A 20,222-nucleotide genomic window follows, 5' to 3' on the forward strand; every position below is an offset into this window, starting at 1 on the left:
TTTCAAACTGTGGTTTGTATACTTTCACTCCAATTATTTCTTAATATAAAAATAGATCACAATAGTAAAAAAATACATTGTAATTCTTATTTAAATATATGTACGTCATCATCATCACCACCCAAAACATTTACAAACTTCAAGTTGCTCACACATCATCCACATTAAAATGAGCAACAAAGTGAGATGAGCGAGAATAAGCGTCCGTCGTCACAGCAGCTCCTCCAAGCAGGCGTGCGTGACGGGCTGCCTCCAGTACGAGAAGGCGCTGAACTCAGGGCAGCAGAAGGCGGCGGCGTGTTGGCGGCCACGCAACGGGAACACGTGATCCACCAGTTCGCTCAGACGTGAGTACCTGACAGCGATATTTTGATTTTCATTTGATCACGATTTAATGTTAGTACTGTTTTTTCCTGCGCTCACGAGGTTTTGTTGCTTTTGCTCTGCTCCAGGATCAGCTCGCCCTTGGGGTTCACCGTGAAGATGCGACAGACGGACACGCCCGCCTGCCGGTAGGCCAACACGTCCTGGAATTTCACAGCCAATTGAAAGACGGCGATGTCGCAATGCAAAACACAGCGCGTACTCACGCTCTCCCTGTTGCCGAACGCGGCGTAGAAGGGTTGCTCGCCGGCCGAGAAAAGCTTCCCGATGTCCGACAGGCATTCCACCTTGAACTTCTCGGGTTTCTTCTCGATCATCTCTCTGACGAGACCGGCGGCTCATCGTCATATCGTGTTGCGACATGCGTGATCATGTCCACGCGTACCTGTGGAAGGCCGAGAGGAGGCTGCTGGGCGCCAGCAGCAGCGGCCCCCGGGGCAGCAGCGTGCCCCTGTCATTGACCCTCTGCAGGTACCCCCTCGTCATGTCCGCCATGCCGATGGCCCGCGCCGAACAGTACAGGAACTTGTAACCGTTCCTGATGCAAAAGAGGACCTGAATAAGCGAGACTTTTTGGGTCGCAAGAGCAGGGAGAGCGAACATACTGGTGCACGGAGTGGTAGAGCTTGGCGATGCCTTCGTGCGTCCAATCTTTGCCCAGTTGAGGCAAGATGTGACCGAACACGTCTGACCTGCCGTGACAAAAGAAAACTTACAAGAAGGTTTAAAAGCCATTAAGAAGAAGAGGAGGAGGATTGCGGTACTTGGTGATGGTGCCGTCGATGTCTGAGATGACCACCTGGTCGCTCCAGTCCCACAGGTAGATGGTCCCCTGACAGCGACACGTTCCCTGGTACTGAGTGGTGATGCTGAAGGTCACGTCGTTGGGACCCGCCTTCAACTTCAGACCCGCCTGCGGGTACGGAGGTCGTGTTGAGGCTTTTCTTTTCAAGCTTGACGTGATCGGGTCTTACGATCTGCTCCGATGACAGGCGCAGGGACTTCCTGTAGGCGGGACCGGCGGTCACATCGTTGAGCTCTTTGGTTTCGTCGTCGCTCGACCACTCCGAGGTTTTCTCTCTGAAGGAAGGCTAAGCATTTAACTTTCATCGGCACTTTTTCAGGTTTGCACAAATCATCTTGGGTAACCCAGATGTTTTGAAGATGACTCACTGTGCTTTAGGGTCCGTGTCCGGAGCTGGACTCTCATTGGTCAAAGTCTCCTGCGGCTCCAGCTTGCTCTCTGTGGACAACTGAACGCAAAGCAAGTATGTCCGTTTGCATGTTACACAATTGTAAATTGTGAAGAGGTGTGGCTACCTGCTTGACGCTGCTCTTCCTCCAGAACCACCATCGCCCTGACTTTTTAGGCATCCTGTCCCTCACCCAGGCTTCTTCTGTGGCCTATTGGTCAGGACACTAGCAAATCTCAAGACACTTTGACAAAAGATTTCAGCGAATCCTGTGATAGCCACAAATCACATGAGGAAATTACTTTTGGGAGGTTCTTCTGAAAAGCCTGCATACTGAGGATGAGCGGTGCCGCCAGAGTCCAGTTGTAATATCTGCGAGAGAGATCGAATGACGATCGTGATTGACACAACAAAAAATCAAGCAAGGTAATCTTACCTGTGTCCAATCCGAACCACCAAATTGGGATCATCGATGAGTGCGGGGTTTTCCGCAAAGTCATGATAGCCGATTTTGTATTCCAGGAATTTTTCTGCATGTGCACAATTTGTTGTCTTCCATTGTCATCCCACAGGTGGCGCCGGTGTTGCTGCTTACCGCCGTCGATCTCCGAGTCAGCGCTCCCGTCGCCGCAAAGCGACAGCGCCACGTCGGGCAGGTCGGCGGCTGAGTCGGAAAGACACTCCGCCCCGCTATCCCCGTGACTCCCGCCACTGCCGCCCGCCGCAGTCGTCTCCGTCCAGGACCTCGAAACCTGGTCCGACTCGCTGGACACGTAGGTGGACTTTTTTTTTTGTCCTTTGAAACGCGGTAAGCCGTGTTAGCATGTTAGCATGTCACCTTTACCTCTTGGGGAAATAGAGAGCGATGACGTCGGGTTCAAGTGCGCTCAGGTCATCCAGGTAGATGTCTTCTGGTCCCTGATGTTGACTCCTCTTCCTCACACCTCAGTAAAGAGAAGCGATCGTGTCGTGAGAAAAAATGATAACTCGGGTTTTATCACTTCCTGTTCTTCTCATGGGTACCACATCCTTCTTGAGTCTTGTTGATATCGGTTTGTTTTGAGAGATGCAACTTAGGTAGTTGCGAGACTTTGACAAATCTTTTAGCAAATCTTGTAAGACTTGTGGAATTTAGGCTCACCTCGAATCTTCGCGGCAATCTCTGCGGACTTGGTATCTGACTCACTGTGGCGAGGCGGAGTCGAGGTCCACCTGGGCTTGCGAGGAGCTTTCCCGCTGACGTCAGCTTTCTGGACTTGGGGTTTGACAATGCTGCAGAGAAGATCTTCGTTCTGGTGTTCTTGGCCAGAGATAATCCGGAAATGCGTATTCTCCGAGGGGGTGATCGTCAGCACCTTTGGATCAAAGCTCTCCCTTTTGGTCACCTGCTTCAAGAAAAATCTTTCAGCAAATCTTGTTTGGCTAATTTCAAGAGACGTTTTGGTTAGCAGCGGACATAAATTGTTTTTACCCTTGTGGATTCTGGGAACTCGCCCCAGCTCCACTGCATGTGGGCCTCAGCTCTGAAGGTTGTCTTCACCATCAGCTCCGAGTCGCTGTTGGGCGATGCCGACTCAGACAACACGCTGCCAGCAGAGCACAAAGTGACCCAACCATTTGTCTTTGGGTCGCCAACATGGACAGAGCGATAGACTCACTTCATGTAGGGGGGCCAGTCACCATCGGAGAAGGGGTAGCTGTCCCACTCGAGACTGGTGGCCGGGGAACATCCAAACTTGTCCTTTGTTGTTGCCGATGCCCTAAAAAAAAAAAAAAACGTGATTTTCAATTGCTGGTGGGCCATAGCCAATCCCAAGATGGCCAAGTTGTTTTTGGATTTGACTCACCATGAAGTTATCTCCTCATCCGAACTGAGCCCAGGCAGCTCCAGCTCGCCCCCTACTGGCCGGTTCTGATCCTCCTTGCGGGGCTCGGCTTTGTGCTTCCGCCTCCGCCGTTTCCGCTTCCTCCCTCCCGCTTCTTCCGGGCCACCGAGGGGACGACCTTGGTTCTTGATGAGGGCTTCGTTCGAGGGGATGGGCGAGGTCGTCAGGTGGGCTGGGACCATCTCCTGTAAGCATTCAAGGAAATTTAAGATAAAAAGTCATATTTTTTTTTTTTATGTCTTAAGTATAACTTACATCGCATTGTTCTATCTCCTGGACAAAGAAAGCCTCACCATTGTCTCCCAACTTCATGTGCAACTCCACCGCTTCTCCATTTATTTCTATGTCGATCTGCAGGATCATAAAAGCTTATTTTGTGAACCTCCCAAATTTTGGGAGATTCCAGAGAATCTTGGTAGACTTTGGTGAATCTCATGAGTCACTCACCACTTTCTCTCTGGAGCGCAGCACTCCCAATTTTCCAAAGCGTACGTGGAAGGGGGAACACTGGAAGGATCCGTCGGGCTGCCGCACCACCACCACGTCAATGCAGCCCGACAGCGTGGCCTGATTGATACCCTTGTAGAGTTCCTTAACGGTTACCAGAACCTGGCCTGCCAGCTGACCCACGTAGTTCATTCTGATGGCCACCTGCCACATAACACAAAAATAACCAAATTATATTGCCATTGAATTCCCATTGAGGGTTCTATGAAGAAAACAAAAATCCTTGGTCAACAACATAAACCTGACCATGACACCCGATGGGGCGAGCGAGACGTTAAGTAGTGTTAATCCTGTTTAGCAGATTAGTCTGCAAATCTAGCTTTCCCTAGCCTGCGTGTGCCGTACATCCAAACGACACGTGAGCATCTGAAACCATATTTATCATGCATCATTCTAAAAACAAAAATAATCAACACAAAGCACAATAATAAACATCCTATTAAATGACTATAGCCAATCAAAAGGGAGCAAAAGGGATGATTGCCTTTGTGGAGGTAGATTATTGAGACTAATAAGAGTTTTTCTAATCATTAGAAATTTTTTATTAAATGATTAAATAAGCGTTAATTCTATCGTAGTTAAAAAAAACTTTTTTAAACCATGAGGAGTTCAGGAACACAATTCGGCGCTCGGTTATGACAGAACTATGCTTTGTTTTGTTTTTCTTTCCATTTTTTTAATTGATACGTTTTAAAAAATACAAACAAAAGTCGCCACGAATGTCGGCGCTAAAATATTAACACTAATGTCGCTGACAGAATATTTCAGACAAGGAAAAAAAAGTTTAAAAAAAAAAAAGTCAGCAAAAATGACGTCAGTCATTTCGAGTGGTTTTAATGACTCCGTGGCCGACAAACGAACAAGTGCACGACTTTTTATTCGTGAGGTTAGATGTTCCCACCTGTCTTGGAGGACCACCTGCCGCTGCGTTCTCGTCCTCCACCTCGGGTTCTTTTTAAATCTTCTCAATCCCCAATAGCGGCGAATTCAGCACGTGACACGGACGGTATGGTGACGTCACCGCGGCTCTCGCGTTTGTTTAAAATAGATTTGGCTTTAAATTGAATTTATTACAAGGTGGCTTTTGACCTGCAACTAAAATTTCCTATAACGTTTTCTTTTATATATTCCTTTTTTTATTTATTAGAGCGATGATGACACAGGTGAAAAAGGTCCAAGCAACACAAACCATATAGAAAAGTGAAAAAAAGAATGTGAAATTATATATTTGCACATATAAAAGCATAGAGGTACATGATGGAAACACATGAGAAGAGTAGTGCCTTGAGATACAAGTGGAATTTGTTCCGTGACCACACTCCAAACAATCTGTTTTGTCCTGAAGTTCAAGCTAAATCTATTTGATCACCAACATTTTCAACGGTGACTTCTTCTTCTTCTGGCTTCTCGGTCAAGTTGTCCATCTTCTCAATTGTCGCTCTGGAGTCTGTAAAAGGAAGACATTTTGATGGAAACTGTTGTATGGATTCACGACCAACTTGCTACCTTTCCGCATCCCCGTGACGGTCGTTTTCATCTTGTCCTCGGGAGTGTTGGCACCAAACACCACGTTACCCTCGGTGTCGGTCCAGTATGAGGTCACGCCCAGGTCGGGCGTTCCCTCGATCACGTCCAGCTAAAAATAGTAAACCATCATGTACACTAAATAAAAAGTCAGTAAATGGGAGAACTAGTTCCTCTACTTACCCTGCCCAAATGATTGCAAAAATGTTTTTTGTTCAAAAATGTTGATTTTTCAGACTATCATAAGTCAACTGCTGAGCAAATATTTGAATTCGGGTTGGTGTCCATGCTGGTGGCAGATGTGAGGCTGCAGGAATCAGGAGTGAAGGGCGTGGATGGTGACAAGGTGGAGGCCAGTTCAGGAAAAAGGGAGACAACTCACAGGTGAGGTTGAGGGGGAAGTTCATGCTTGTTTTTTTTTATTATCATTAGTGTCGTTGGCAAACACAAAAGACTAACAGTGAGGGTGGAGGTGGCAATTATCGCCATGGCGATCGGTGATCTTCACATTGGACGGGCGGTGGAAGTTGATCATCACAACACAACAAACAATCTGGTGATCATGTGTGACCGCGTTTTGCCGCAAATAATGTCAGTCTTGTGCTCACTTCTTCTCAGATGGATACATATTTTGATGTGTGGTGAATATCAACTTAGTTGCAACAAAGAAAAGCTAACGTGATGAAATTGTATGGAGTGAGCAGTAAGTTCTGACCCGTTTGCAAAAAAGGGGTCAAACATGTCGAGCGACAGTCGCTAACGCAAAACAAAGAAAACACAATTAGTCCGTCGAGCTTTTACAAACAAACAGCGAGACATTCTTGTTGAAATCGAAACATTTGAAAGCAGTATTGGCTTGCTAGTATCTCATGACCTTTGACCTGGTCTACATTCAGCACCAATTTCAACATCAACATTGTTTTGTTTGCTTTTGTCCAGGTACACACATTGAGCAGGGGATGGGGCGGGCTCATTTTTTGCGGGGGGCCACCTCCTCGGGGATGAAGACACTTACGGTGAACTCTGCGCTCTCGGTGCCGTACTTGTTCTTGACCAGGATGCTGTACTTGCCCGTGTCGGCCGTGCTGACCGCCGTGATGGTGAAGCTGGCGAACTTGCCCGACTCCAAGCGTAGAATGCAGTGCTCGTCCGACATCAGCTCCTTGTCGTTCTTCAGCCACGTCACCTGGGGCAATGGCTCGCCTGAGATGTTGCAGGTCAGGTTGAGCGCCTGTCGGAAGGGGTCATCGGGTTAGCTCCATGTGAGGACATGTTGACGCATTTGGTGGGGTTCACCTTGCCCTCTTGGATGGTGACCACATCGGGAAGGCCTCCTGCCACTCGAGCGCGGTCTGAACAATCACAAGGAACTCGGTCAGTTTACAAACGCGCCACTTGATGAACGAATGATGGATGAACAAAAAGCTTAAATGTGGCTTACTTTTTTCTGCAATAGCAGCCGCTCTGAAGAAGACAAGAAACACGTCAATCAAATTCTCCAAGTGCAACAAAGCAAATATATACTCACTTGAGTCTCTTGAATTCGGCCAACGCGTCCTCGTACGCTGGAAAAGATAAAGCGCACGATGGTGAGAAGCAGCCCGCCGCCACTCAAAAAATCAGGCAGCTCAACTGACCTTGACCCGTCAGCTCCACGGTCCTCCTCAGACCGCCTTTGCCGTCGTTGATGTTGAACTCAATGGCGTATTTGCCCATGTCCTTCTCGGTGGGCTCACTGATCTGCAGCCACAACTGGTCGCCCACCACGCCGCTCTTCAGACGGTCCGAGAAGGCGATGGCTGAGTCCCTGGAGGGAGAAGACCAAAATTGAAGGTGAGTCCTTGCAAGACAAAGCAAAGTGTCCTAAAGCCAACAGACTTGAAATCTTGTCGGGCCAACCCACTTGTAATGCCACGTGACCGGCAGCAGGTCGTTATAGTAGCTGACAAAGGTGTAGAGGCGGATGCCTTGATCCGTGCTGGTGATCTTCAGCGGCGTGGACGAGTTAGCTGTAAAAAGCCAATTAGCTTTTGCGGCCGTTGTGTTGCATCACCGTAACTGCACAGGACGGGCGTTCAACTTACCGATGTAGCTGAAGACTTCGCTCATCAGGTCTTTGAAACCTGCCAGAAAATGTCTTTAGTCATAAATATCTTCCTAGTAACACGAATGATGACTTTCATAGCGTGACGAGGAAAGAAAGGTTTCCATACATTGGTCAGTCAGATTTAACTTGGACGTATCTTGTCCCCGCTCGTCTTTCAGGACCGTCTCGTAGACGCCGGCGTCCTTCTTGGAAATCTGTCAAGACAAGGGTCGAATGGGTATAATGTCGCGGAAAAGCTGCAATGTCAGCAAAAAAGTAAATCAGTGCAAATTAGAAGTGTCCAAATGAATCGATTAATTGACAACTAATCGATTATCAAATTAATCAACAATTAATTTAGTCATCGAGTAATCGTTTAATTTCAACTCGTCCTCTTCAGATTCAGTTGTTGTCTGGTTTCCATGGTCATTCATGAAAGCAGACTAATGAGCTATTATGTCGTTTGTGTTATCCGATTAATCAAAGGAATAATTGTAATAAATATGACAGCTTTAATCTAAATGAATGTAAAAAAAAAAAAAAGCCGACAAGCAAAGCAAACATGGATTAACTAAAAATGAATGAGTACATAAGTGTAATAATAAGCAAGCAAGCATGCAAAAAAAAATAAAAAATCTAGCAAATGATCCCAACTTTAAGCATTCTCCCGATATGGACGTCTGGAGAGTCGCTGGGCGGGTCGGGCTGCAGTGGGAAAAGCAGCTTTATTAACATTGGCGATATTGAGGCAGGCGCGATGGGGCCAAGCATGAGGCATCAACGGGACAGACAGACAGACAGACAGACAGACAGACAGACAGACAGACAGACAGACAGACAGACAGACAGACAGACAGACAGACAGACAGACAGACAGACAGACAGATGCAGGTCATGCCTATGATATTGATTTCATTTTAATAGCTGGTGATATGAAACACACAAATGATGATGTCTTTTAATTTTAGGTCATTATTTTGGTTGTTGAGTAAATTGAAAAAAAAAAAAAAATTTAAGAAGCAAATATTAATTATTAAATAAAAATATTGGCCATTATTTTCTAACTTTAAGATTACAGTATTTAAGTATGAATTTTTTATTTATTAAAAACAAAAAAAATCCTCTTATTGCTGATTGGCTGGGAAAAAACAAAAGTCTCACCTGAGCTATTTCCAGTTTTAGGACGCCCTCGGTGAAGCCCAGATTTTGGTCGGCCTTGATCTCCCGGCCGTCCTTGTACCACAGCGCTGTGGTCTCCTTCTTCATATTTCCTACCTTGAATGCACCACGAAAACAGAACACAGCATGGTCATGTAAAAATACAAACGTTCCAATAAATCAAGCAACAGATGAGTGTCACCTTGCACTTGAGTACCACGCAACATTCTGGAGTGACCTCGTAGCCCAAATACTCAATAAAGTGAGGACCTGGAACAATAAAATAATGTAGAATCATCTAAAAAGATGGAGATTTATATGTATAAATGTAAAGTCAACCTTGCTTTCTGAACCATTCTTTCCTCTGGAACTCGGATTCCTTCTGCAGATCCTTGAACACTGAAAACAGGAAAAGCATACAATCCGCCCTCTAGTGGACACATCATGTGACAAGATGGCTAAGGCTAGCTATAACGTGCTTTATCGCTCTGTGACACTTCTGGAATGGCATTTCTTGGACATCCTACCGTCTCCTATGAGTACCAAGCTGGACTGGTTGGTGGCTTTTCCATCCTGCATCTGGAAGGTGAAGGTGCCTTCATCCTCTGGCATCAGCGACTCCATGATCAGCTCAACCACGCCGGTGTTTTTGTCAAAGTTCATCTTGTATTTCTGGCAACAAAAACATCAAAGATTGGTTTCAAACTGTTGAGAAGAAGAAAAAGCATCTGCCTTCTGGCTCGCCGGCCAACCTCGCCCTGGGCCACCACGTTGTCGTTGAACACGTAGTCCACTTTGGCATTGGCTGAAATCTTCTCGGCCTGCAGCCAGAAGCGAACTCTGCCCTTCTCCAGCATCTCCACGGCCAAATCCGATTTGAGGGGAATAGCTAGCGAGGATGAGTGAGGAAAACGAATTGACTTGAATGACTTCTAGTTGGAAACAGTCCTGTGGAGGTACTCACTGGGGAACTTGTGATCGTGGCTGATCTCCAGCAGCCTCTTCAACTCTGTCACAGGCAACACATTAAATCTTGACATCTCAACATGGGCTGAAACTGTTGAACTTTTTTGTCTCCATAGAACATCACCGTCCTACCTTCAGGCGAGATGGTGTAGCTGGATGAAGCTCCGTCCGTGTGAGTGACCAGACACGAATAGATACCAATGTCTTCCTCTCCGGGTGAGTTGAAGGTGACTTTGGACCTGAACGGAATAATCAGAATTATCACCTGAGCGAGCGCCCGTTCTTTGGTGAGCCCATTTCTGGAATCTCACTTGTTCCCTTTGGTCTCCATGGTCAAGCGTGACGAGTCGTCCATGTCTTCGTAGTTCTTGGACCACACAAATTTGGAGTCGGGGGTCATGTTGGCGCATTCGAAGTTAAGAGAGATGACGCCGTCGTCGTCCACGTCCACCGAGATCTCCTTGGTGCCTGCGACGGGATGCGAGTTAAACATTGCACAATAACCAGTCGTTATGTCACTTTCCTACCGGGCTTGGTCACAGCTTGGACCGGTTCGGAGATGTCCGAGCTCTTCCCCACGCCGGCCTGATTCTGGGCACGCACTCGGAACACGTACGACTCTTGCTCCTTCAGATTCTTCACCTGCAGGATCGAGCAATCGTTTGATGGCAGCCATCTCCCTGGCGTTGGGGAAGAGTTGACAGCACCTTGAGGAAGGTGTTCTCCGTGGCCTTGGTATGGAGTCCTCGCCAGGCTTCCTCCGGGGCTTCTGCCTCCTTCATGTCCACGTAGAAGCCGTTGATAGGATCGCGTCCCTGGTACACCGGAGCTTTCCACAGCAACACCATGGAGTCGCCTCGCACCTCTCGTAGCTGGAGATCGTGAGGAGGTCCTGGGGTGCAGAAAAACGGTAAAAGACGATAGGCTAGCTGTTTATGCGCAGATCCTCGCACCTGGAACGGCAATGGTCCACTCCTCGCACAAGAAGGTGTCGCTGGGAAGCGACGGGATGCCGACCCCGGCGATGTTGGCCGCCCGAACCTGGAACTGGTACTTCTTGTTTTCCTTCAGATCAGTCACCTGTCCACAAATAATGATTTAGAGTCTTTCACAAAAATCTACGCTAACAATGGGTAAACCGTGCATGGTCTACAAAGGAAACCTAGACTGAGATTCAAACTCAGAACCTCAGCACTGCGAGGCAAACACACTGTAAGGTAAACGTGTGTTTGCCTTTCTGCCAAAACAAAAGATTCACCAAGTCTGTTTTCGGACTCACCCTGTAGGCACGTTCGCTGATCGCCCTGATGTTGGCCTCCTGCCACTTTCCTTCCACGCCGTCGACAACTTCACGGTAGTCCACGAAATACCCGCTGATGTCGGCCCCTCCAATGAAGGTGGGCTGCTTCCACCCCAGCACCATGGAGTCGCGTACGCATTCCAGCACACTGATTCCGTACGGTGGTGCAGGCGACGCTGAGGTGACACGCAAACTCAAATCAGCCTAGCTAACAATCCTCCATTGTTTTTCCACTCTATGCTAAGCTAATATTTCTGTCCTTGTGTAAAGATACATATTAATACAGTAATCCCTCGTTTATCGCGGATAATTGGTTTCAAAAACCACCCGCGATAAGTGAAATCCGCAAAGTACGGTCACCAACAAGAAGTGCTGGGCAGGCTCACGAGTTAGCGGAAAGATGCTAATTCGCAATCGTGCTAACACGCGAAAACGGACTTCTCAAGGAATGTAAATGAACATTTGGAGCAATACTATATTGTCCTAAGGTTAGACACGTTTCCTCAATTTAGAAGTTTTATTTTGACTTTTAAATGTTTTCTTTAATTTGGAAAAAAAATCCGCGATGTAGTGAAGCCGCGATAAACGAAACGCGAAGTAGCGAGGGATCACTGTAGCATGCAAAAATTGTAAAAAAAAAATAATTTTGTAGGTAATTACTATTCTTCTTAGTATTATAATTATAAATATTTATAATGTATAATTATAATAATTTATATATAATATAAATATCACTGTATATGTTTGGTGTATAACACTTTAAAGAGCTTTAAATAGAAAATCATCTTCACATTCAAATAAGGCTAACCCAGGCTAAGCTAAGGTAGCTAAGATAAGGCAGGCTAACTAAGAAGTGGGCTAATGAAGCCTGTTAGTTGATGTCAGATTACACCTAAAAGAGATAGCAATTGGTTAATGGTAGCGCGTGATCATCTGACATTCTTATGATGTGATTTGGTGGTGGTGGTGGTGGGTAGGCGGGGGGCGCCTAAGGGTCTTCGGGGCAACAAGGCAATGCGCCCCCCCCCAAGTGGGAAGGCTGTGGAGAGCCAGCACGTGGTCTAAGCGTGGCTGTTTGGGAGTTAGTGAGGTTTCACAGTGACTTACCTGCCGGCAGTACGCCACAGGAGTACGCCACCTACTGGTCATGTGCAGTGTTGTGAAAATGAGTTACATTTTTCCTGGTCACCGTAAATCAGTGGGGGAAAAGTGGACTGGGATGTCATGGGGTCTTTACATTTTTGAGTTTGCTTTTTACTGAAGAGTAGATTTTGCCAACTGTTGTCTGAATGTCATGAGTGCATGGGGGAGCATTTTGGAGAGGTTTGTTTTTACTCTTTCCGGCCTCATCCGGTGCTCACCTTCAGCCCGTGTGTCTGGCCTCGCTGACTCCTTGTTAGCAGAAGCATCTACTGACAACCCGCATGCCCGCTTGGCCCCGGGGGCTGTCTTTTTACCCGGCCCCTCGATGCCTGGCGAGCCTAAGTGTGCCGCTACGTCAGTGCGTGCTTCACAAAGCAAGCCCGGCGGTGGCTCTGAGGGCGGCCCGTTAACCAGAGCCTGAGCCACGCCGCCCTTCTCAGACTTGTGGTTTTTGCCGTCTGAGGGGCCAGAGCTAGCCGCCACCGCCGCCACCTCAGACCCCCGCTCAGGGAGCTCAGGGTCGGCCCGAGCTTTGCTTTTTGTGTCAGCGGGGAGCTGGACAGTATCATGCGCGCCAGTCCAGTACGGCTTGTGCGCGGTTAGTCGGCCATGGTTACCCCCCGGCCCCGTCTCCGGCAACACACCGTGAGGAATGCCGCCCCCTACAGGAGTTAGCAGAGAGAATCAAGAGAGGCTGCTTTTAAACACAAGCACAAGATTACAGTTGCAATTAAAAGCAAAAAAAAAACAAGATAGAAACTTAGAAACTAAACAATGCCTTCATCTGACTGGCAAAGACAATGAAGACAAGATGGCAAACAAGTGATGTCCATGTGATGAAAACATGCTGACACATGCATTTCCCATTATTGCAACAATTCTGCATCCTTTCATTGAATCCAGTAAGGACATTGTTGCAATAAATGTGCTTCATAGATGGGAAAGAAACATGCCAAGTTGCAGTTAAAGGCTAGAAATGTGTTAGTTTGGAACCTGAAGAAGGGCTCTTGCAGAGTATCTCGAATATCTGATTGAGACAGTGCAAGACAACGAGCAGAACATTCCAAGAGAGCGAGGTTAGTCGCCTAGTTTTGATGGGGGTCCGTGCGCTGGTACCTTGAACACTGGGGAGTGATTTGCCGACACGACGCGTGTCCGGGACGGATGAGAAAAAAAGGGAAGGGAAAGGGAAGGATGCTGGTTGTGTGATTCTTGGGCTGGTTTGTAACAACCGCTGAGTTGGATCTCACTGACCCAAACTAGAGGAAGTCTACAAGTCCTGACCCGCCTCTGGTTGTGCAGGGAGCTGGTGGTTGGGTTGGTTTTGGTGGATGTGGGTGGGGCGGAGCAGACAAAAAACAGTGACAGGGTGGTGGAGTGCAACCACGGTGGAGTGGAACAGTGTGGGAGTGCAAGATGGCTCAAGAGAACACTGGTGAACAGATGCCACATGTCTCATATGCTTGACCATAAACATCAGTTCAGTTCCTTCTATGAGATCTCAGCGGTGCTTTTCCTCACCAATCGCAGCCTTCACCTCCACAGGCTCTGATTCCGGAGAGAATGGACTAAGTCCTGCGGCGTTCACAGCCCTCACCCTGAACACGTACTTCTCTCCCGTCGTCAAACCGTGGCATATAAACCTGAAAAGATGGAGTTGAAATACTTCAATATAATCTAGGAGATCTGGGTTAGCCTTGGATTGTTGAAATTCAAGTTAAGGTTGACCTGGTCACGTTGACAGGTTTGTTGTTGCATGGCTCCCAGATGTTGCTGCCCACAATGCTCGCCTCGATGTAGTAGCCCACCAACTCCTTGGCGTCACGGGATGCTTCCCAGGATACCACCACCGACGTGTCCGTGTTCCTCGTAGGGATGACTTTGCTCGGCGCGGATGGCGTATCTGCCGATCCCAACATTTTCCGGCATTATAACCGAGGATCTCCGGATACACGCGTGACCAAGCAGCTTTCTGACCGAGCTTGTCGCCAACCGTGGTGGCCTCGGTAGGGTCGGATGGTTCGCCGACGCCGGCGGCGTTGCAGCAGCGGACGCGGAAGCAGTAGGAGTTCCCCTCCGCCAAATCAAACAGCGCAAAACGAGGCGACTTCACCGGGATCTCCGTGTTCACCCTCTGCCAGGTGTCCGTGCCTGAGACACACTGAGGGGAGATGATCATGTGTTTTCTGTTTCCATTCGTTCTGAACCTGTTTGATTACCTTCTCCACATAGTACATGACACCTTCCAGGCCTTTCTCGCCGGGTGGTTTCCAGCTGAGGACCAAGTAGTTCTTGGTTGCTTCGGTCACTTGCAGTTCTTGAGGTCTGCCAGGAACAATACCCTCTGCCAAAACAGTCACAAATCAGAAAGAATCAACATTCTGAACTGAAAAATAAAATTATTTTTGTTCGTTTGCTTTTCAGACATTGATGATCTTACAAACCTGCAGGTTCTTCCTCTGTGACAATGATCTGGCCGGTCCAAGGAGCAGTGTTACCTGACAACGAGAGGATAGAGATTCTGTCTAGCATTTGCTGTTTAAATCAATATCTAAAGCACGGTACCTCTCATGCGAGCGCGATCGGCCGGGTCCATGGCGGCGACAGGTTCGGACACCCGGGATGGACGGCTCATGCCGCTCTGGTTGACGGCGCGCACACGGAAGATATAGGAGCGACCCTCAACCAAGCCGGTGACCGGGAATCGGGCAAACTTGATAGGCGTGTCATTGCACTGGATCCAGTGGGTTGTCCCGACCTCACACCTGCACGTATTGCCAGCTTGTGATCAGAACCGGCGTGAGAATCATTTTTTAATTCTTTTCTAACCTGTCCACAAAATAACCCAGGATGGAGCTGCCACCGTCGACTGCCGGCTGCTTCCAGGAGACAATGATGTAGTCCTTGTTGGCATCTAGACAGCATACATCCAGGGGGGCCCCCGGTGCTCCTTCCACTTCGGCTTCAGCATCTTGGATGGAGCAGAAAGGTCAGTCGTTTTGACTCGATGACATCAAGCAATATGTCGGTTATTTCGGTTTCAATCAACCCTGCACCAAAATATAATTTATTTCCCCTTGGGTCGGATATGCAGATGATTGGATTATCTCATGGGACCATTCCATATCTGAGCCCACTTAGAATAGTGCGACTGAAGAAGACCTTGACAGTGGCCGATGAGTGTTGTGGTATTCCCGCCATGCGCCAAGTGGGACAGATTGGAAATGTCAGATGGTTTCCAAGAGCCCGCCGGCCATGATAAGCTTCACTGGCCTCTTTTTCCATGGCGGTGCATCTCTGCTGAAGATATTTCAAAGCAGCAGTTCATACTAAATCATCTTGATTGGAAAACGGACTTTGACTCCATGGCACAGTTGACAAAGCTCATCTTGCTACTATGACAAACTTGTTCTTGTCATCAATGGTTTTCTGGGTCATGAGTGGGTCTTGTACATTTACTAGTCACAGACGAAAAACCAGCTAACGACAATGTTTCAGATTTGAGCTCACCCCTCACAAAGACGTAAGCGGAGTAGCTTTTGTATCCGGACTTGGTGGTGACGCGCAGAGTGTAGAGTCCTTCGTCCTCTTTGTTCAGGTGCGTAAGGGTCAGCGTAGCTCTGTCACCACTCCAGTGCATGTGATTCCACTTGGACGGGGACAGGAGAACCCCTGCGTTGCGGAGATGTTGCAAAAATGTAAAGTCAACAAAAAGACTCGGTCCGAACTTAACTTACCGTCTCTGTACCATTGCACCTCGGGCTGGTAGTGATGCAAAGCTGGGTAGATGATGACGGTGCAGCCCAAGCTCATGGTCTCGCCCTCCCTGCCGAAGGACACGCCGAAGTTGTCGACGATGTTGGTCTGGAAGGTGATGCCGTACTCGGACACGGGACCATCTGGAAGGAACCCGGTGAGAACCAGCATTAGCCAAACGGGGTCGCCAAAAATTGTTTGCTGATTTAACTGGATGTGGTCATGCACTAAACTAGTGAAGTACCGCAAACCAATGGTGATGAACGACGATAAATTTCCACCTCCAAACCACCAATGATGTTGGTTAATTTTAAGAGCCCATAGATTAAGAGTAGACTCTTCTTATTACTATTGACATGGGAACTAGGAATGAGTTAAAACAGTACCGAAGGTGACCATGCACACTGATTTGGCTAGGTGATGTTAGCCACACAAGAACCATGTGACCCAATTACCTTTCGCACCAGTCCCTGCAGCAGCAGTAAGGAAACAACAAGTAAATACCAAAAGTATTCGTATTGTCATTCTTGTTGAGAGTAACTTTCCGTCTCAAAGCATTCGACCGCGATTTGGTGCAGCATTTGCCGGTCCTCAGTTTTTACATCCATAAAATATATGACATGACATCATTCAGCCATATTTTGAGTTGATACGTACGTCTCGGAGCTGGCAGGAACTCGTCCACTTCCCCTTTGAACCCTGCGTGATGACAGCCGTTAATATGTTTTGTTTGCATTGGAAACATGAGAGCGCGTTTCGCCAGATGTCGAGGGGCGCATGCCGGACAAAAGGGCCGCTAATCACAGTGGCATCCCAAAACCGTGATGTTGAAATCCAGTTGGGATGGGAATTTTTGGAATCGTTCATGACTCACTTTTGACAACAACCGAGGCGTAGGCGGACACCTCCCCCTTGACATTCATGGCCGAGACGCGATACTGGGCCGTGTCCTCGAAATCGCACCTGGAAAGAAGAGAAGGTCAGGTTAGCGATGCTAGCAATGCACACATTCTGTCATGACCTTAACCCCCCCCCCCCCCCCACTCCATGTAAATAATACCCACTATGTGACCACGGTAAGGCGCTCTGGAACTCCCAGCCAGGAATACCGTTGCTATAAATAAACACAGCTGGTGATGTCACGTCCACCAGGTGCAGACCACGACAGCACACGTTCAGCTCAGAGTCGCAATTGTTTGTTTCAAAAAGTGTTTCAAGCAGTTCTAAACAATCAGATTTTATCAGGAAAGGCCAGTCGGCACCTACTTGTTGATCTCCAGTGAGTGGACGCTGTATTTACTCTCGATTTTGTACTTCCCGGCGTTGGCAAGATGGTCGATGGCCACGTTATTTTTGTACCTATAAGAAGAACGTTTACATTTGGGAGGATTCTGATGAAAGTCAGCGGGATGTCGGGCGTCTTCTAGAAGGCCTACCAGACGACTCGGGGGTCCGGCCAGCCGCTGATGGTACAGTGCAGCCTCACGCACTGCTTCTCCCATACGGTGTGTGAGCGAGGCTTGATGATAAACTCCGGGACGTGCATCAGGCTGTCTTCGTTCATGCGCTTGAAGTGCTCCTCGTGCTCGTAGAGCTACGAACAAAGAGGGTTGAGAACGCACTCCAGGAGGAACCCTGCCTCTCCCCCCACTGACCGTTTTATTCAAGGAGATGCGCTGGGCCGACTCACGCATGGTCTCCTTCCTGGAGATCTGCTCCGAGCGCTCCATCTCCAGACCGCTGGTGAACGTGTCGCGGCGCTCCATGTAGGCGGCAGTGTTTCGCAGTCTGCTCTCGTCCGAATATCCCGCCGCAAACTCTTGACTAGATAAGCGCCGGTTGTGAGCACCGTGCCGGCAGTCTTTCCAGATTCCAAACATAAGACGCTACCTGGTCCTGAAGACGGGCACCACGTAGCCGATGATTTGGTTCTCTCGGTCCACGGCCAAGTAGGAGGGGTTGGTTCTCTTGGGCAGCGGGTCAAGTCGGGATTGTGATGACCGATCAAGGCTGAGGCGTAAGGGAAGCATTTTAGGAATGTGATTGGACAGGTTACACGTGACCAACCACACGTCAGCCCGGAACTTGATATCTGCTCTTGTGGTTGTTGTTATTGACCGTCAATTAATTTCTAGTCAGTGTCTGGCTAAGTGTCATCAAGCAGCATATCATCCAGACTTAGCCTCTGGCGGCTGCATCGTTAGCCCCCCTTTCCTCACCCCGGGGGGGTCTTGGTGGGGCGCCCAAGCGAAAGATCATGTGGCGTTAACAAAACCTAAACCCCCTGGGGCTGTTCGCACGCTCCGAGTAAGTGTATTTAAAGATGTCCGACGTGCTGCTGCGGCTTGGATGCCGAGGAGGCTCTTGGTTGGTTCGTATCCATGAGATTCAGCTCCAGCTCCGTGCTGGATATCAAGGATATCTCATAAATGACTTTCTGTACGTCAACAAATAATTTTTAAGCCGAATTTCGGTCATTCTGTTAGCGCACTGAATTTTGAATGATGACTGCTTGGACTTTAACTCAAGGGAAACAATTTGGGGCCAAACCATGAAAACAAATTAGGCATAATTGCTTGAAATGCTTTTTTTGGAGCATTTCATACTTGTCCACAAATTAATACAAATATCAGTCCCCATGTTTGTGTGTCTTTTCGACAATGATGCAACTTTAATGGATCAACAAACATCTAGCCATCCATTTTCTTGCTGCTTTTTGCGTCACCTGTAAAGTGATGCTTTTGGAGCGATGAGGATTCTGCATGGCTGCAGCAATTACGCCTTATCGTTTCCAAGACGTTAGTAAAATGAAGCTTGAATTCTGCATGCATGAAGACAACATGCAGTAATGCTCAGGTGTGGGCGCAATGGAATGGAGATGATCCCAAGTGAGGATGGAGCTTCATCTGCAATTGCCGTTAAGAGGGGGGAGACCATGGGGAGGGCTTCCTGAGTCTTACCCCCTGGTTCTGGATCCGGCGCTGGTCCCGACCGAGTACCCGCTCCCCGACTGGTAGCGGTAGCCCCTGTCGTAGCGTCCGTACTTGCGGTAGAACGGTACTGAGGTAGACATGCTTGCGGGTGCCTGCGGATTTTGCTCTGCTAGGTTAGCGTCCAAGAGCTTCTCGCAACATGTTCCTCCACGCTGAACATGTATCGTTAATATTCAGGCAACTTGTCACATGCTGCACCTTTTCTCGCCAGAAACTCACCTTTTTGCGTCCGCGGAACGGTTGCCACTTACCCCCCCTGCAGGTCACTTGCTCAACTTCAAGGGGGCAATTCCACAATGAAGCAGGTAGGAAGTAAGAAAGTGACTGCAGGTGAGCAAGACTGAGGTGCACTCCAGCAAAATAATACCCGGACCCCCAACAAATGTCAGTGTGTCCCAGCAGCAGCCGCAGCCTTTTAAGGGCAGGGTGGGGATAAATATAGCGCAGGCAGGCGGGGGAGGTTGCAGGTCGTCCACCAATAAGCAATGGACGGCTGATAAGCAGGTAAACAAAGCGCTCGCCTTAAAGTGCATCAACATCTGCCAACCCGGGTTAACTCACCCCACAAAAGTTTGGAGAAACATTTTACTTATTTTAAGTGTAAGATAAGCAAGGTCTAATCTGACTGAAATGAAATTAAATCCACTCAGACTGACAGATGCAGGGTGCAAAACAACGTACGACAAGCAAGCAAGTTTCTCTTTCTATTTGAGCCAAGTTAAATTGGATTATTGGAACTGCATTTGTAGGAAACTGCAATGTGCCTGCCGGTGACCTCCCCCAGGGAGAATTTTCTTTCTTTTAATTTAGCTTTGAGCACAATGACACAACAGCCGCTTCTAACTTTAGCCAGCGCTGAGCCTATTGTTACTCATCATTGTTACTCTCTTCTAGTCTCTTGAAGCCACCAAAGCTCATGTTTCACTGTCTTTTGCGATCACTGATGTCAGCAGGCCTCAGGAAATAACATTAAATTACATCAAATTCACGAATACAATAAGTGTGACTCAACTAATAAATAATACATTTTAATAAATGGTGTTCTGAAGGATTTGTTTCCCCATCTGGTGCAGAGAATGAGTCAAATGTATCACTTTTCTCCTAGAAAGTTGAAAAATTCCAACCTGCTTGAGCGCATTGTTGCAATTCTATCTATTGGCCGCCAGATGCCGACAAAGTAACAAACAAACAAAACAACGATCAAAACAATTGATAGTTTTCAAATATCAAATAAGTAACTATTTTCTGGAAGTTGAAACAAAACGTGAAATTTATAACACTAAAGAGCAACCAGACTGCAACGGATTACAAAATGCTTCACATTTC

The 20,222-nt window shown here is 47.8% G+C and overlaps 2 protein-coding genes across 8 annotated transcripts; both read right to left on the reverse strand.

Moving 5' to 3' along the window:
- Positions 1 to 64: 64 nt before the first annotated feature.
- Positions 65 to 5,054, reverse strand: LOC125986130 (phosphatidate phosphatase LPIN2-like). 5 transcript variants are annotated; one of them, XM_049749566.2, is made up of 20 exons: positions 4,872 to 5,036; positions 3,911 to 4,114; positions 3,719 to 3,814; positions 3,425 to 3,648; positions 3,236 to 3,337; positions 3,049 to 3,163; positions 2,719 to 2,962; positions 2,422 to 2,521; positions 2,173 to 2,342; positions 2,014 to 2,107; positions 1,880 to 1,949; positions 1,705 to 1,788; positions 1,558 to 1,637; positions 1,359 to 1,464; positions 1,149 to 1,297; positions 990 to 1,076; positions 770 to 922; positions 591 to 705; positions 424 to 527; positions 65 to 355 (listed from the first exon to the last, which is right to left on the reverse strand). In XM_049749566.2, the coding sequence occupies exons 2-20, from the start codon at positions 4,100 to 4,102 to the stop codon at positions 211 to 213; spliced, it is 2,430 nt and encodes an 809-aa protein (XP_049605523.1). In that variant the 5' UTR covers positions 4,103 to 4,114; positions 4,872 to 5,036; the 3' UTR covers positions 65 to 210. The 5 variants fall into 5 exon arrangements, with proteins under 5 accessions (XP_049605523.1, XP_049605522.1, XP_049605521.1 ...); XM_049749565.2 differs by having other exon boundaries at positions 424 to 705; positions 4,872 to 5,040; XM_049749564.2 differs by having other exon boundaries at positions 1,880 to 2,342; positions 4,872 to 5,040.
- Positions 5,055 to 5,879: 825 nt separating this feature from the next.
- myom1b (myomesin 1b) lies at positions 5,880 to 19,304 on the reverse strand. Of its 3 annotated transcripts, XM_049749559.2 has the most exons (38): positions 19,116 to 19,304; positions 18,864 to 18,988; positions 17,794 to 17,913; positions 17,559 to 17,727; positions 17,340 to 17,497; positions 17,170 to 17,262; positions 16,778 to 16,866; positions 16,561 to 16,602; positions 16,359 to 16,373; positions 15,885 to 16,046; positions 15,658 to 15,819; positions 14,977 to 15,118; positions 14,713 to 14,912; positions 14,592 to 14,645; positions 14,367 to 14,491; positions 14,125 to 14,308; positions 13,876 to 14,050; positions 13,669 to 13,790; positions 10,984 to 11,180; positions 10,658 to 10,784; positions 10,412 to 10,596; positions 10,232 to 10,346; positions 10,016 to 10,172; positions 9,837 to 9,943; positions 9,703 to 9,747; positions 9,491 to 9,627; positions 9,266 to 9,410; positions 9,078 to 9,137; positions 8,941 to 9,008; positions 8,742 to 8,855; positions 7,708 to 7,795; positions 7,579 to 7,617; positions 7,398 to 7,503; positions 7,132 to 7,301; positions 7,023 to 7,059; positions 6,936 to 6,958; positions 6,791 to 6,846; positions 5,880 to 6,725 (listed from the first exon to the last, which is right to left on the reverse strand). In XM_049749559.2, exons 2-38 carry the CDS (start codon positions 18,974 to 18,976, stop codon positions 6,465 to 6,467), a joined length of 4,362 nt encoding a protein of 1,453 aa, XP_049605516.1. In that variant the 5' UTR covers positions 18,977 to 18,988; positions 19,116 to 19,304; the 3' UTR covers positions 5,880 to 6,464. The 3 variants fall into 3 exon arrangements, with proteins under 3 accessions (XP_049605516.1, XP_049605518.1, XP_049605517.1); XM_049749561.2 differs by lacking the exon at positions 18,864 to 18,988; XM_049749560.2 differs by lacking the exon at positions 16,359 to 16,373.
- Between the last annotated feature and the right edge of the window lie 918 nt (positions 19,305 to 20,222).

This window comes from Syngnathus scovelli, chromosome 18, assembly GCF_024217435.2.
Source record: "Syngnathus scovelli strain Florida chromosome 18, RoL_Ssco_1.2, whole genome shotgun sequence".
Classification (NCBI taxonomy): Eukaryota; Metazoa; Chordata; class Actinopteri; order Syngnathiformes; family Syngnathidae; genus Syngnathus; species Syngnathus scovelli.

Bases quoted from the DNA above. Each gene is read 5' to 3' on its own strand.
- myom1b (XM_049749559.2), bottom strand. From the start codon at position 18,976: ATGTCTACCTCAGTACCGTTCTACCGCAAGTACGGACGCTACGACAGG. The intron at 17,914-18,863 runs GTAAGACTCAGG...CTTACGCCTCAG, and splicing joins GCCGGATCCAGAACCAGGGG to CCTTGATCGGTCATCACAAT. The intron at 14,309-14,366 runs GTAATCAAACAG...ATCTCCCCTCAG, and splicing joins TCATGTACTATGTGGAGAAG to TGTGTCTCAGGCACGGACAC.
- LOC125986130 (XM_049749562.2), bottom strand. From the start codon at position 4,102: ATGAACTACGTGGGTCAGCTGGCAGGCCAGGTTCTGGTAACCGTTAAG. The intron at 3,338-3,424 runs GTGAGTCAAATC...TTTTTTTTTTAG, and splicing joins GATGAGGAGATAACTTCATG to GGCATCGGCAACAACAAAGG. The intron at 923-989 runs GTATGTTCGCTC...CTTTTGCATCAG, and splicing joins CTCTACCACTCCGTGCACCA to GAACGGTTACAAGTTCCTGT.